Source organism: Gymnodraco acuticeps, unplaced genomic scaffold, assembly GCF_902827175.1.
Source record: "Gymnodraco acuticeps unplaced genomic scaffold, fGymAcu1.1, whole genome shotgun sequence".
In the NCBI taxonomy this organism is placed as follows: domain Eukaryota; kingdom Metazoa; phylum Chordata; class Actinopteri; order Perciformes; family Bathydraconidae; genus Gymnodraco; species Gymnodraco acuticeps.
In genome coordinates, this window is record NW_022990145.1 from 921496 (window position 1) to 938364 (window position 16869).

Below are 16869 nucleotides of genomic sequence, written 5' to 3' on the forward strand. Positions count from 1 at the left end.
CACTGCAAAAAGATAATACCTCTCCAACTTAACGACGGATAAGTGGTGGAAGTCCGGCTACAAAGGGCGGTGTTTCATTAGGAAATACTGGTCTCAACCCCGGTGAAGAAACAACAGAACCACTATCACAAATAGACTATGTTGGGAAAGGTGTTGTTTGTAGTGACCCTGCTGGGTCTGACGCTAATGACTATAAGACAATTGAGTGAGGAATCCTCAACAAAAGAAGAAGTCCATCGAGAGAAAAAATGGTCACTACTCAACGATGTTGCAACAGACAGATAACGGTGACTATACTGACACAGACCCCTCTCAGAAGGACGAATATACTCACCTAACCTCCAATGTGTAAGACTTAAAGCTAGGTTACTGTCTGTCATATGACGAATGGTTCGAAAATGTCAAAAACAAGTGAATTAATTCTGAAAGTAATAAAGACACTGTAACCAGCTAGTAATTATGAAAAACAGGAGGGAATGTTAGAGTTTATTGAAGGATAAATGTGTTTTCATAATGTGTTCTCATAAATGTGTTAATGGAGGAACAGAGAACAGTCTGTTCAGTGCCACACACACACACACACAGATTCACATGACTGAGAGTCACAAGATTCACACTAACAAATAAGGCGTTGGTCAACACCACATGATTGTCATGTTACTGTATTGTTGAAATAAAAAGAATGCACTGAGAGAAGGCGAGTAGAGTTGGTTAAGGAGTGGACATTGCATGTCACTCGCCGATTCTCCTTGCAGCAAGTAAACTTGAAACTCGAGTACTGTTATCTCTGTTCACTGGATTTGGTATATTGAACCGAGCTGGGGTTTACCCTTACAAAGTAATATAGATAGCTCACACCTTATTTCCAGCTATTTTCCAAAACCCTGTGGAGAAATCCCATTGCTTTTTGTCGAGGGAACCAGCAGCTTACTTCCTGGTTTTAGGATGCGTCACTGGCTGCACCTCTCAATATGATGCCAATATAAACAAGGTCTTCTGTCGGCTCTGTACATCAATGCCGACCTATGCTGACAAGTACAGATGAAGTGCTCCTTTTCAGACGCCTACCCGTGCGGGTCCGTGATCGGCACGGGGTGGGCCCCTGCTGAAAAGGAAAAACCCCCCGCAGGACTTGAAACGCCCCCTTGATAAATACATTTAATTATAATGAAACCAGCTGCAATGGATCATGGATCCACCAGGGGGAGCCGTGATTAAAAAGCTGCCACACTGGAACTCATGTGAAATAAACAGCTGATCTACAGGTATCTGATATAGCGGATATTTGTTAAGATCCATATGTCACGGATAGGATCATATTCTGTGCTAAATAAGAGACATGTAATCATTTACTAAACATCCCCATGTTTTTATTTGACAAAAATAATGTTTAATTCACGTTGGCGTAAGTACAAAACCATCGCTATGTTTTTAGATCAGGAAATGCATCCAGGCTCAAAAAAACGATTTTCAATCATCATCCTCACGATCATTTAACGTAGGCTATCATATGTTCGCGAGTTGAAATGAATGCACTAAATTTAATCCACGTGAGTTTACAACAACAAAAATAATCGCTTTGTTTTTATATCACATCCGACCGGAGGAAAATGCAGCACGGCTCTCACTACCGATCATCCTAATCCCACGGGCAAACAATAATATGTACAGTGTTAATAGTTTACTGTATTATTAGTGTCTAATATTACTGGGGATTTCGGAATGGTAGCCTACTGGATTTTTATTTATTGTATCGGCTTCATATCGCAATATATTCCCGAAGTCTGAAATGCAAAAATGTCCCACATTAGGGCAATTCACCCTACATTTAATCATTCATACAAAATCATATTTCGTTTATTTTTAACGAAATAAATGTGGTGTAATCCACATAATTTACTGTGTTAATTGTTTACTGTAGTATTGTGCACATTACTTTTCGCTGCTTGTTGCACCTGGTTAGAAGCTAAACTGCATTTCGTTGTCCTCAGTACCTGCAATATGTGCAATAACAATAAAGTTTGAATCTAATCTTGAGCAGGAACAAATGTATTTAGGCTACTTAGTACATATCTGACATAAACGATTAAACACATTTGTGCATTCTTTAAACCGAGTCAAGCCGAGTCCGGAGGTGGCGGCACATTAAAGTGTGCACCTGATTGTTTAACTTGAAGGTGCCTGATGACATTTAATCATTCAAACTAAATCATATTTCGTTTATTTTTAACGAAATAAATGTGGTTTAATCCACATAATTTAGGCCTACTGTGTTAATTGTTTAGTATTGTTTAACTTGAAGGTGCCTGATGTGAACATTTCCAGAAGAACTCTAGCTTGAATGGCCTTTGTATGTATACAGTAGGCCTAACATAGGCGGCGCGTGAGGCTCAGGTTTGGGAAGGCTAAATAACTTTTTTTTTCATTTTACGCTGCCCGCCTCCGGCGTCTATAGAAAAGAGATCAACTCAGTGAAAGCACCACCTGCTGATCGATCAGAGCTCAGTGTGTGGAGTTTAAATCTCTCAAGTCATATTACCAGTGCTTGAATTGGAATGAAAAAGGTGCCAGTACTCTAAAATCAGCAACTTTTTCAAGTCAATTTTATATATACAGCCCACAAACAAGAATGTGGCTACTATAATGCTGGTGAGTTTGTCTCTTTACTACTGTATATTTTAGAAAGGTTCACTGTACTTAACATTTTTTATGATAGGCAGCGGATATGGCTAAAGCTCAGTAAGGTCAATATTAACTGAAAATATAGCAATCAAAGTCTAGATCTTCTGCTGAAGACACATGAAGCAGAGACCTTTCAGGTGAGAGCCCCTCTGGTGGTGTTCAACATTAATGACAAGGAAACAAAGCTCTGGTCAGAAGCATTTTTTATAAAAAGCTTTAACAAAATTAAGTATTTCTGTACATTTTGAATGCAATCTAACTTTCCAACTCAGAAAACGAAAAAACGAAAAAGTGCCAAAAGTCTTCTCACATGGCTGAGCTGCTTTGCAATATACTTCACCACTGAAGAATACAAATATGTATAAGTAAACTATGATGCAATCTAACTTTCCAACTCAGAAAAATGATAAAGAGCATGAACAAAGAACATGTAAAACAAATGCAAAATGTGCACAATCTAAAATGAGAAACTGTAACTGCAAGTAACAAAGTCTGAGCCATGGTAAAGAGTTACATTGAACACCAAGCTGATCAGATAACTCCCTGGTTGGTCTGAAGTCCTTCTATCTCCAGGATCTGTACAAATCGGCACATTATGCCAAAAGTCTTCTCACTGGGTGAGCTGCTTTGCAATATACTTCACATTGTTAGAAAAAGGCTCCAGAAGGCCTTGGGGACATCAGTATCAGGGGCTGGAGCTGGACAGGCTCTTTCATCAGCACTTCTCCTTCCCTTTGCCAGCCAGGACCTCACATACTGTTCCGGATTGAACTGTCCTAGTGATGGTCCATTACATTTAATGAAAACCAGGCTGGACAGTCGGCTGACAGAGAGAGCATTCCTTTTTGCAGTAAGGATATCGTTCATGCAGCTGAATGCCCGCTCACACTCACTAGTGGAGACAGCGATGGTTCGGACTGCTTTCAGTAGAGGCTCCATGGCAGCAGGTGTATGGGATGCCCTGGTTTCCTTGTATTCGCGAAAGCCCTGAACAGTCTCTCTTCTGTCCACTTTCAGCACTTCGCACAAACGTAGCACCTCTACGTCCCCATACTGTACGTCTAACTCCTCTTCAGGCCAACTTCCAGGATGGATAACTTCATGTCCTGGATTAGCTGATTGTCCCAGGCCTCCCGGCCATGTAATGGGATTTCTCTTGTGCTGACATGAGAGGAGGTTGTGGGAAGTCATTCTGTGTCTCAGATTCTCTACCATACTGCGGAAAAACTGACCTGCATGAATCTGTACAAGCCTGCCATTCTCACGCAGGGCAACACCCTGAAGGACTTCTCAGCTAGAGCTGTATGAACTGTAGTCATGTGTGGGCCAGGCATGGTGACCATGGATTCAAAAAACTCGTATTTCTCGAGTTAAGAGCCTATCTGCTGTAGGCAGTGTCATCTCTCTTTTTTGGAGTTGCCGAGATAGGTCGCTGAGCTCTGTGAGCGCATCGTACATCAGTCCCAGATTGCTGACAAACGTTGCAGATGTGAGCACATCATCCAGGCCCTTGTACTTTGCTCTGTCTCTGGAATCCCTGCTCGTGTCGTTTGCAGCATTTGTGAAGTGATCATGAAGCACTCGGTAGTTTTCCCAGACTGCTCTGATGCTCCTTTCACTTGAAGCCACCCAGCGGATGGACAAAACACGCCCTATCACCAGGAGACGCTGTCCGACTGCTTGCGCACACTGCGCTAACTGCCTCTGATTTTTGGGGGAGGCATGGAACAAGGAATAGAGTTTGTCAAAAAAGATCTGGAAATGATTGAGCCCTGAGACCTCCTTGACCACATCCCCAACTGCCAGCTCTAGACGATGATTGGAGCAGTGCCACACAAACAGGCTTGGGAATTTACTACACAACTGGGTAGCAACGCCTGTTCTCTTCCCTAGCATGACTGAAGCCCCATCACATGCAAAAGAAACGAAACACTGACCTAAAAAGTCCTCGTTAAAATCTCTTCCAAGACACTCCATTAACGCCTTTGTGATGTCATCAGCCGTTGTTCCATCCAACTCGATCAGCTCCCAAAAAAATGTTTCGGGCTCAGCATCAGCTAATGCTGAGCGTAGACACACAACAAGCACCGTTTTACCACTAATAGTGGTAGATTCATCGACCAAAACACAGAGTTTTCTTTGGTTTTCTGTAATGTCTTTTGCCATTTTTTTTTCTTCAGCTCATGAGCTATGTGGTCGATGATTTCGCCACAGCTTTTATTGGAGTGCAAAACCCTGCCCACGTTCAGCCCATTCAGTTTCTGTACATTCAAATCAATTGGCATGTCTGTGAATGGCCGGCTATTTTTGCCAATTGTATATGCCTGTTCGAAAAACTCTGATAGTGGTGTCTAATTCAGATTTATGCATAGACTGCACTTGATGTTGAATAGTTTCACATGAAGCAGATGTAAGGATGTCAGCAGCTTTTACATGGGCTTGTGATTCTTTATGTTCTTTGATTTTTTTTCTCAGGCTAGCTTGTTGTTTGCCCTTGTCAACACCGAAATGAGACACTGCACACTCACCCCATTCAGTTGACAGTTTCAGTCCTTGTCCAGTGTGTATTCCCAACGATTTGACATCTCTGCATATCTGACATCCTAGCTTCTTATCTTTAAGAAGGAGCCATGCATTGGTCTTGCAAAAATATTGCACCTGGTCCGTTGTCCAGCAGTCAGGTGCATCGCTTTGCCGGTGTTGGTGGTGGCAGTTGCGCCAGCAGCAGCTAACGTTAGAGGCTCTGGAGGAGGCGGCGGAGCTAGTGCTAATGCACTAGAACTTGGAGCAGGAGGATCAACCAAAGAAAGCTCCCCATCAGACACAATTTCCAACACAGGCACAGCATTCTCTGTATTTGAAGTTTCTTCCGGCGACAACCGCTGTCTTTTTGCACTTTTATTAATCCACCCTAACATTTTAGAAATGCTAATTTGTGACGTGACTTGCTTTCCTTCTCTCGGGGGCGTGCCTGCTCTGTTCTATCACTCTACATAGCCACCCACTGGGTGGGAGTTGCACTGCATAAACACAACACACGTGCATCTAGGTATGTAAATTGTAAAGCATTAAAACATGGTTTTACTAACAGTTTTCAGTATGTTGTTACTTCGGCATTATTATTATTATTATTTTGAAACGTGTATTACTATTAAATCACGGTCAAATAGGTTAATTGTGACATAGTCGTTTCCACCACAGTATTTACATGGAGAAGATAAGCCCCGCCCCCTCTCCAGCACGTTCTGTTTGAATGACAGGAGTAAACAGCTGACAGCCGCTGTGAAACTCCAGCGGTTAGAGCGATGAGAATGTCCGTTCGGCACCTCATGACGCATCTACTGAGTACCGGGCGGCTGTATATATATATATATGGATGTATAATAAGAATGGCGGGAGAGTGTTGAGTACTGGCACGGTGCATGAGTACCGGAGTACCGCCAGCATGCCGGTACTGAGCAAGAAGTGCCGGTACTCCATGGGTCAGAACCAGAAGTGCCGGTACTGCGTACCGGTGAGTACCGGCCCAATTCCAGCACTGCATATTACAGGAAAAAGGAAATGCAGTTTAAACTGCCGTATGCAGAGAAGACGCCGACGTGTCGCACTTATCATTCATATCACACTGACATCACATCATCAATCAGATCATCGATCTACATCGATATCACAATATGTCCTTATCTGAGTCAGCTTCTCGAGCCGTATCTGGCCGTGCAACACTTAGTTACATTGTCACATATACTGTATGCAGACGTATTATTTTAAGCAACACATTAAGTTGACGAAACACTCAACTCAAATGTAATAAAGTCAGATCCCCTCGTGTTTTAGATGGGGCAGTATCATAAAACTGTTGTACGCTTTCAAACACTCGGTAGTTTATTTTTTAACGAGTTGGTATTCTCCTTGCAGGTGCAACTATGTGGCTTATCCTGGATTATATGTTTAAATCATCATGGATGTTTAAAGTTCATATTTGTCTAATATTAGTTTACTTTTCATTAATGAAGTATGATGTTGCGCTGTCAGTACACTTGTCCCTGTTTGTGATTGGTTAAATGTAGCTAACCCCGCCCCTTTCACGTGAACGCGTTCTCAGCTGGAGAGAGAAACCCTGGCTTGATTTACCGAGTTGATAACCAGCGCCGTAGGACCGTTTAGCGAGATCTCGTTTGTTAGGGTTAGTTAAGATAACTCAAGCATATCCAGGGTCTGTTGAACTGGCTTCGTGGTACAGGGCACAGGTGGCTGCATAGCAGCGCTAATGTCAAAGACATTATATTTTTATTTTACCAGGATGCAGTTACACAAATATTTGGGAAGGCTTAGCCTTCCCTAGCCTACAGCACCCGCCGCCCCTGGGCCTACAGTATAGCCCGACCATGTACACCTTCCTTTTTTCCCGTCCAAAGTTTGAATTGGAGAAAGGTAATGGTTATCGATGGTGCTTTTATAGCCTATTGTATAATAACTGTGTGATTTATATTGCTTTTCAAATGCATATGGCCACCCATTTACACTGCTCTTCCCGTCAAGAATATGAATAGAACTTAGTTAGATCACTTTACATTTCTGCAAATTAATTTTTAATCACACACGTCTCCCCGTCCCGAAAATGATAAATAAAATAAAAAGAGGAAACCATTTTCAAGTTCAGTTTTCAACGTGTTATTTAAAATAACTGACATAACAGACACCATACTGCATAGCCGCGGGAAGTAGGGGTGCTGGGGGTGCTGCAGCACCCCTGTTGGCGAGTGGTATATATTTGAAAAACTGAGTGACCACCTAAATAAAAATTATTAAACTACATAAAATAGTTATGATTTTACTTAAAATAAAATTAGCTGTATACTACGGAAGAGGATTAGGGCCACATAAAAAAATTTTTGTGAGGATTTGAAAAAAATATTATTATTTTTTGTTCTGAGAAAAAAGTCAGAATTCTGACTTTAATCTCAGAATTCTGACTTTAATCTCAGAATTCTGACTTTAATCTCAGAATTCTGACTTTAATCTCAGAATTCTGACTTTTTTTCTCGGGGAAAAAAAATATTTTTTTTTTTGGGAGAAAAAAAGTCAGAATTCTGACTTTAATCTCAGAATTCTGACTTTTTTCTCGGAAAAAAAAAATGTTTTTTTTTTGGGAGAAAAAAAGTCAGAATTCTGACTTTAATCTCAGAATTCTGACTTTTCTCGGGAAAAAAAAAATGTTTTTTTTTTGGGAGAAAAAAAGTCAGAATTCTGACTTTAATCTCAGAATTCTGACTTTAATCTCAGAATTCTGACTTTAATCTCAGAATTCTGACTTTTTTCTCGGGAAAAAAAAAATGTTTTTTTTTTGGGAGAAAAAAAGTCAGAATTCTGACTTTAATCTCAGAATTCTGACTTTAATCTCAGAATTCTGACTTTTTTCTCAGAACAAAAAAAAATAAAATTATTTGGGAGAAAAAAGTCAGAAATACCGGTAACTGTCGAACCAGCTTCACTGCGATTTACACATTGCAGTAGGCAACAATGGAGGACGTGAGTGAATTTCTGCGCGCCAGAGGGGTCCAAGAGGAAACCATATTGCAAATGGAAGAACAAAAGGTGAGTTATAAATATATAAGTGTGTTTTGGGCGTTCGTAAAAACAACGAAAAGGCGTTAGAATATGAAATGCAGACATTGATGAGCTAGCAGCAAGTGCATTAGCTTATATGCTATGGCTCCCCCCATCTAATTCAGTAAATAATGGTTTAGTTCGTTGACACGCAAGTTTGTGCTTGTTGGAACAGTGGCGACTAACCAAGAGCAACAGCCTGGTGGTTTTCATGTTTCTGTAGAGAAGATTTCATTAAGTGTGTTTAACAAGGCAGCTAGCAGCTAGCTGAGAGCCTGACAGCTACCGCTCACCAGCCTGGCGGGGAAAAACCATGGGAAATACATATCGCCCAAACTTCTTTTTGTTTGCCATCATTACTTCAAATTATTTTTGCCTGTAACAGTTTAGAGATCAGTGGTCAAAGTACAACGCAAGGAGGCAGTTGCTAATTATATTCCCAAAATTCGCCCAGTAAAACCCCTCTCGGTACTGTAGCATTGTTACCACAGGGGTTTGGGCCATTGTCCTTGTATCCCACAATCACAGAATTATCAGCATATGAATATGAATCCTGCTGTACTGTCTGAAGGAGATTAAAACAGCAGGACAGTGTTGGTAATTGTATCTAGTATCGCTGCGTATCATGTCAGTCTCTAACGTTAACGTTACTGAAAGCTGCCGTTGGTGGGCCGCTGGCTCTGGCATAGGTGGGCCGTGGACTTTCACAGCGCCGGTACCGCATCCGCCGCCGCAAACACCCGCCGTTGCGAGGCTCTGGTGGCTCCGGCAGGTCCGGTGCAGCGGTGCTGTGAAAGTCCACCGCCGTTGCGAGTCTCCGGCTGTAATAATCCACTTTAAAAACACTTTTAAGGGTTATACTTATGTGAAGGTTATAAACTTTAGGGTAACCAGGGAAACTAGTAGTTTCTGTTTTTTTCTAATAAAGTGACAACAGTACCATCATGGCAAAAACTGGCTTTTTAAGGGTTAATATTCTGAAAATTAATGAATGTTTTGTATTATGAACAGGACTGATTTGGTCTGCGAAATGGCAAAATGGTATATATCTATATATAACGATGTACAAGGGTTGACAATAGTTATACAATGTGCACAAACTTCATTGTGTTTTCTTTTCTTTCTTCTTTGCAGATTGACAGCGACGTCATTGGTCTTATGGATGATGCCACTCTTCAAAAATACATCCCCTCCTACGGAGACCGAATAGCCATCTTTAATCATTGTAGAAGTAAAAGGCCCACATCAAAGCGAAAAAAAGGCCTTTATGAAAGACTGAGGGAAAAAATTACAGTGAGATCGGAAAGTTCTCAAGGAAACGCATCAGGTACAGAAACAAGAAAAACACAGACAAAGAAGCTGAAAGCCACAAGAAATATTGAAATAGGCTGGATTCACAATGACACTAACACAAACCAAACAAGTAAGGGCAAAACAAGGAGGTGGCACTAGAAAAATTAAACTATCAACTAATGCTGGTTTGAATGAAATCCTTGAAACAGGAAAGACACTATTTTTTCCTGATGGAATATCACCTAAAGGACCTGAATCAGAGTTCGACTTTGAGGTGTGGGATTTTAAACAAAACTGCCTTACAGCTGAAACATGCCCTTCAATTAGCACAATGTACGAAACTGTGCAAATGACAATGTTGCGATTTTACATTGCCACAAAGCGAAAACCTTCTGCAAACGCTGACAGCGACACAGTTGAAGAGACTTCTGAGTTTAATCTTGTCTCGGGTGAAAATGACGACTACACAGATGTCATTATTGTTTTGGACGACATACAGCGATCACTAAACATTTCTAGTGATCCTGAAATCACCTTTGGTCCTCATTTCGGCATCGAGGAAGATGAAGAAGACACACTCATATTTGAGAATGTTCCTGTCCCCGCCAGTCCACTTGAGGCAGAGAAACAACTAACAATCACTGTACATCATGCAAACACCCTAGCTGACATGATTACTGCCTTTTCTGATGCAGAGATTTTAAACAAATCATTGAATGTGAGGCGCATTCTCCCAGATAACAAGGAAGAAGCAGGCAGTGGTTCTGGGGTACTGAGGGATGTTCTCAGCTGCTTCTGGCAAGAATTCTATGAGAGATGCACACTTGGGACAACAGTTAAAGTGCCCTACATTCGCCATGATTTTCCTGCTGAAACATGGAAGGCAATTGGAAGAATCCTTTTGAAAGGTTACCAAGATTGTGAATATTTCCCAAACAAACTTTCACTGCCTTTCCTTGAACAGGTGCTGTTTGATAATGTGTACAGTGACCTCAAAGCATATTTTATGCAATTTGTGAGCAGCCAAGAACGTGAAGTTTTGATGCAAGCGCTGACTGATTTCACTGCAGTTGACACTGATGACCTTTTGGAGGTTCTCGACAGCTATGGCTGTAGAAGGAAAGTCAGCGCAGAGAATCTTCCTAAAATAATTGAAGAAATTGCCCACAAAGAGATGGTCCAAAAACCAATGTTCGTTATTGACTGCTGGAGGGAGATTAACCATCAACATCTCAACCTCAGTCCAGAGGCACTGACTAAGTTGTTGTCTGACCTGCAACCCACCACAAAAAAAGTCTGCAAACTACTGAAATTTGATGTTGATTTGACTACAAACCAAAAAGAGGTAGCAAATCATCTGAAAAGATTCATCAGAGAGCTAGATGAGAGTAAACTTCAGAAGTTTCTACGGTTCTGCACAGGATCTGATCTCATTGTGACAGACAGCATCTACGTGGGATTTGAGAAAATGACAGAGTTCACAAGAAGACCGATTGCACACACATGTGGGAATATTCTGCACATAGCTGACAGCTATGAGAACTTCCCAGATTTCCGTTCAGAATTCAATGCAGTTCTTGAGAGCAATGTGTGGGTTATGGACATTGTTTAGACTCCAACAACAATAACCAAACCAATCCAAACTGTTAAGAGTTTTTCATGTTCGAAGTAGTTGTGCAGAATTGCAAGTAATGGTGTGCTATACTGTATATTTGGGAAGCACTTCACCAGGACCTTTAATAGTTATAGAGAAGTCCAGCTGGCCAGAAGGGAGCCCATCTTTCACTACACAAACTTGGTGGTGTGTTCACAAACTACAACAAACTTGCATATTGACTATTATTCTCCAGTTGCAGAACACAAACCTGACTTGACAGAAATGTAATTTGTTCATGTAATTCAAGACCTTTTAATACTGCTAAGATGTTTAAGGATTCAAACAAGAACAGTGGCATGCTTCATTGTTCTTATATGGAAACAGACAGTTGTAAAATACAATGTACTGTTTGCTCCCTCTTACTTTTTGTGTAAATTGTAAAATGATATGCCACTTACCCAGGTGAATAACTTGTGTAAAAGCATGAATGTGTAACTAACCCCTTATCTGACCATTGACTGGAATATAAAGTTGCAAAGCAAGTGCCTTGTTCAAAGCATACTTGTTTATTTAGAACATATTTTATACTAGTGTAAAAAGTAATTAAGACATGTGCCAGTGCAATAACAATTATTAAAGTATCCAAAAATAAAAGATAGGTTTTGTTGCACACAACAATGCCTGCAAAACAGATGTTGAGACTTAATACAATTTACCTTCAGAATGTCTTTCAGTATCAAAGCAATACTTGCAATCTTAGTAAAAAGCAAACAATTGTAATCATAACTTCTCATAACTAAGATAACTGGTAGAAGACTAGTTCAGTCTGTTTATATGCACATCTGAGGTGTGTGTGTGTGTGTGTGTGTGTGTGGTGTGTGTGTGTGTGTGTGTGTGTGTGTGTGTGTGTGTGTGTGTGTGTGTGTGTGTGTGTGTGTGTGTGTGTGTGTGTGTCTACTTGTTTAGAAGAACCAACCAGTCCACCACTTGAAACTTTAACAAGACATTTGGAATCAAGGCAATGTGACACCTGAGGAAACATTTGATCATACAACATTTTAAGCATTATTTTTAAGATATTTGTTCCGTTTCTATATTTCACATCTTGTTTATTTAGAACATATTTTATACTAGTGTAAAAAGTAATTAAGACATAATCTTAAAATAATGCTTAAAATGTTGTATGATCAAATGTTTCCTCAGGTGTCACATTGCCTTGATTCCAAATGTCTTGTTAAAGTTTCAAGTGGTGGACTGGTTGGTTCTTCTAAACAAGTAGATACACATACACACTTTCCCTATACACACACACACACACACACACACACACACCTCTCAGATGTGCATATAAACAGACTGAACTAGTCTTCTACCAGTTATCTCAGTTATGAGAAGTTATGATTACAATTGTTTGCTTTTTACTAAGATTGCAAGTATTGCTTTGATACTGAAAGACATTCTGAAGGTAAATTGTATTAAGTCTCAACATCTGTTTTGCAGGCATTGTTGTGTGCAACAAAACCTATCTTTTATTTTTGGATACTTTAATAATTGTTATTGCACTGGCACATTACAGGCAGATATTTGTTCCGTTTCTATATTTCACATCTTGTGGATCAACCAATAATTAAAAAAAAAAAGCAAAGCAATGTAATTTTCCGGTCATCCTTGTGCGGAATTCTCATGTTTTGTTAAATGTTACTTTTAACATTGAAATGTAAGTTAAGGTTACATTGTGAATCAAATGTATTTTCTTACACCACATTTGTATGCAGGGCTTCAATTGAATGTTGATAAAGTTTCCTATTCTTATGGGTATAAAGTGATTGAATAAATAAGCTTTACAATAGTTGTTCCAAGACTTCTCTAAAATATCTTATAGTAATTCATATTTGACACTAATGTGAGAATTTAATTAGTCATGTGGCATTAAAAACAATGATAAAATAATTGAAAATTCATTAAGAACACTACCATTCTGTTTATCTATGCTTTGAGTTCTTGATGCCTTTTTTACAAATGTGTATTTAATTGTCTAGAAATGGTATCCTTTATTGTCTTAATAAAGTTAATTGTTTATTTTTGCCAACACTAGGTTGTAATGTTATGGTGATACAGGTAAAAGACTGATGTATATCAATACTGAGAACATATGATGAATACTGCACTGACATACTCATTGTATCAGCATTGGATCAAATGTGCTCCTATTAGTATGAACTCACAACCAAGCTTCCCAAAGTCTGTTCACCTCAAGTTATTACGGCTAAATTGTTTCATTGAGTTCCGAGAATACATAAATGTAACCACATTTTGAAATATAAGTAATTGAAATAAATAAAATGTGTTACTGCATAAAGACAATCTGATCCATTTAATGAATGTGTTATGCAAAAAGGGTGTGAACGATGTATCTATTGCTTAAATCATTCAATTTGTGCTTACACTTTTGCAAGAATGTGATCAGACATTTTAGTAAAAACAATGGAGTTATACTGAAAAATTAACATGTTCATTATTGTATGCATGTGGCAATCAATAAGTCATTCTAAAGTGATGTTTGTATTCACCAATAAATGGCACTAGCAGGTTTGTTATGTCAGCGAATGGCGTTGTTATCCTTTCTTAAAGGAGGAAGTTTGTCCAGTGTAAGCAAGGCCTTCTCAGTTGCAGCAAACTACATGGCAATATTAATGACTGGTCCCTTACTGTTTTTAGAGCGCACATGAAATAATCTGGCAACTGAGTGAAAATTAGCAATCAGTTGTTACCATTGTGTAACACATGGTACATTATTTGTGTATACAATGTAGAAACATGTAACAAAGATTTGGCCCATACATACAGTAGGCTACCATTAAAAAAAAAACTGTTGAAAAGCTGTAAAGAAAAATGAAAATAGTGTTGAGAGACAAACATTTAAGGAATACATGAAATACCATTGACTATGATTTTTATTGATACATTTTTGACTAAATAATTACTTATTTTTTAAGGTCAGTTTTGTCCTGAACAGTATTTTGTGTTTTGCATAATGACATGTACGCTACATGTACCATTAATCAAATACTTGTCGTCGTATTTCATCTCGTAACAGGATGTATAGATCAGCTGCAGCAAATGGATCTGCTGGATCATCCCATCCGTTTTCCGCCATGAGTAGAGAACACAGTTCAAAAACAGTTTCATCGCACGGAAACTGGCCTTTGGGAGTACACTCTAACATACACAAATTGACCTCCTCCATGGCAATAGGTTTGAGTCTATCCTCAGCACTGTGCAACTCTGGGAATGAGTACATAATCACTGGCCGACCAGATGCTGTGTCATCAGTTGATCTTGGTCTGATTTTGTGGGAATTCCAGGTGTTGACCACTTCATCAAGTTCATCCTGCATAGAAAAAAAGCACAGTAAATGTAGACGACATGTCTTAAGAAGCTTTCGGACATAACTTCTACCTGTCTAGATGGAGGCTGAGGTTGCTGCAATGTCCACGAACATAGTGAATTATAATATTATTATTACTCATACTACTTTTATTAATGACTAATCTCAGAAATAAATAAAATATTTTACCTGAACAAGATTAAGGTAACAGAATTGGATAAGACTTTTGTCCAAAAAGTCTCCTGTGAAGTGGCCATCTTCCTGGAGAGTTTGGAACAGGTTCATCCAGAACTGCGCACTCTGTTTGCGGAGTATACCCCACCATCCTTCAATGCGCTGGTTTGCTGTGCTTCTTCCATAAAGGAAACTTCTCTCCCCAGCAAAACTGTCTGGGTGGTTCCTTCGCAAAAACATCTGCATTTCTTCAACAGAAACATTTTCCGTGCCCCTGTCTGCACGAATCCTCTCTGGACATCCACCTATACCTGAAACTGTTTTGATAAAGTAACTTGCAACTACTTTAGGATCACTGTTTGTGATATAGGCTTCCATCCATAACACATAGCGGCTAAAACCATCTATACAGCCGTTGATGGCAATGCCATAGGGCTTTAGTTTATCATAACCATCCATGTGCCAAAGTGCATTTGGCCCTCTGCATCTGTACTGACGTCTTCTCAAGCGGTGGGCTCGTCTTAATTCCACACCTTGTGGATCAACCAGTTTGATGATGCGTCTTATGCTATCTTGTGACACAACAAGGCCCTGTTGAATTGCACGGAGATGAAGCCAACGGTATCCCTGCATCTGTCCATTAGTCATGATCTCATGCTGTACAAAAGCTAGCACTTCCTCCAAGTCAGACTGGTTCTTCCTCCTGAACAGGTTAAGTCTTTTACAAATTCTCTTTAATGTTCGGACACTAATTACAATGTGATTAGTGTGTGCCAAAATAGCAAGTATTTCTTTGTTACTTAGGGAAAGTCTGAAGTATAGTTTAATTAAGTCATCCAAATCTGGCTCTGCAGGCATTGTTGTGAGCAGCGCAGCAAACTGATGTAATGCAGAATATAAAGAGGACAATTTGGTATTCGTAGGAGGGGTTGTAATATGGCAGTTGAATTGTACATCAGACAATAACGTTGCTTTTAATCTGCAAAAAAGAAAAGAAAATATATTGTTTAAATATTGTAAGGTTAAGACTCTTCTTCCTATTTTACACAGTATATGCTCAGTAAAAGTGTCCATTACGGAGTACGGATCTTATTTATCAGGAACACTTTATATGCAGGAACACAAATCCTACCTTTAATTTAAAGCCAGAAAGTGTTAAACATTCTTACTGTTAACCTCACTAACTTGTTTCATAAAATGCGTATATATAGGCATATATATATATATATATATATATATATATATATATATATATATATATATTGTAAAAAAATACGCATTTTATGAAACAAGTCTAGAATGGAGTAAGACAGTTGTGGTTGTGGGCCACAACCACAACTGTCTTACTCCATTCTAGACGAGATGATGTTTGAGATGTTGATCATTTTGATGGTTAATAGCCTTCTGATTGTCAGCTAGCTGCTAGCTGCCTTGTTAAACACACTTAATGAAATCTTCTCTACAGAAACATGAAAACCACCAGGCTGTTGCTCTTGGTTTGTCGCCACTGTTCCAACAAGCACAAACTTGCGTGTCAACGAACTAAACCATTATTTACTGAATTAGATGGGGGGGGAGCCATAGCATATAAGCTAATGCACTTGCTGCTAGCTCATCAATGTCTGCATTTCATATTCTAACGCCTTTTCGTTGTTTTTACGAACGCCCAAAACACACTTATATATTTATAACTCACCTTTTGTTCTTCCATTTGCAATATGGTTTCCTCTTGGACCCCTCTGGCGCGCAGAAATTCACTCACGTCCTCCATTGTTGCCTACTGCAATGTGTAAATCGCAGTGAAGCTGGTTCGACAGTTACCGGTATTTCTGACTTTTTTCTCCCAAATAATTTTATTTTTTTTTGTTCTGAGAAAAAAGTCAGAATTCTGAGATTAAAGTCAGAATTCTGAGATTAAAGTCAGAATTCTGACTTTTTTTCTCCCAAAAAAAAAACATTTTTTTTTTTCCCGAGAAAAAAGTCAGAATTCTGAGATTAAAGTCAGAATTCTGAGATTAAAGTCAGAATTCTGACTTTTTTTCTCCCAAAAAAAAAACATTTTTTTTTTCCCGAGAAAAGTCAGAATTCTGAGATTAAAGTCAGAATTCTGACTTTTTTTCTCCCAAAA

General features: G+C 39.3%; 1 protein-coding gene across 2 annotated transcripts; it reads right to left on the reverse strand.

Annotated features, from left to right (window-relative positions):
- Positions 1 to 14115: 14115 nt before the first annotated feature.
- On the reverse strand, positions 14116 to 16604 carry LOC117546853. 2 transcript variants are annotated; one of them, XM_034217214.1, is made up of 3 exons: positions 16438 to 16604; positions 14757 to 15720; positions 14116 to 14570 (listed from the first exon to the last, which is right to left on the reverse strand). In XM_034217214.1, exons 2-3 carry the CDS (start codon positions 15597 to 15599, stop codon positions 14238 to 14240), a joined length of 1176 nt encoding a protein of 391 aa, XP_034073105.1. In that variant the 5' UTR covers positions 15600 to 15720; positions 16438 to 16604; the 3' UTR covers positions 14116 to 14237. The 2 variants fall into 2 exon arrangements, with proteins under 2 accessions (XP_034073105.1, XP_034073104.1); XM_034217213.1 differs by lacking the exon at positions 16438 to 16604 and having other exon boundaries at positions 14757 to 15955.
- Positions 16605 to 16869: the final 265 nt, after the last annotated feature.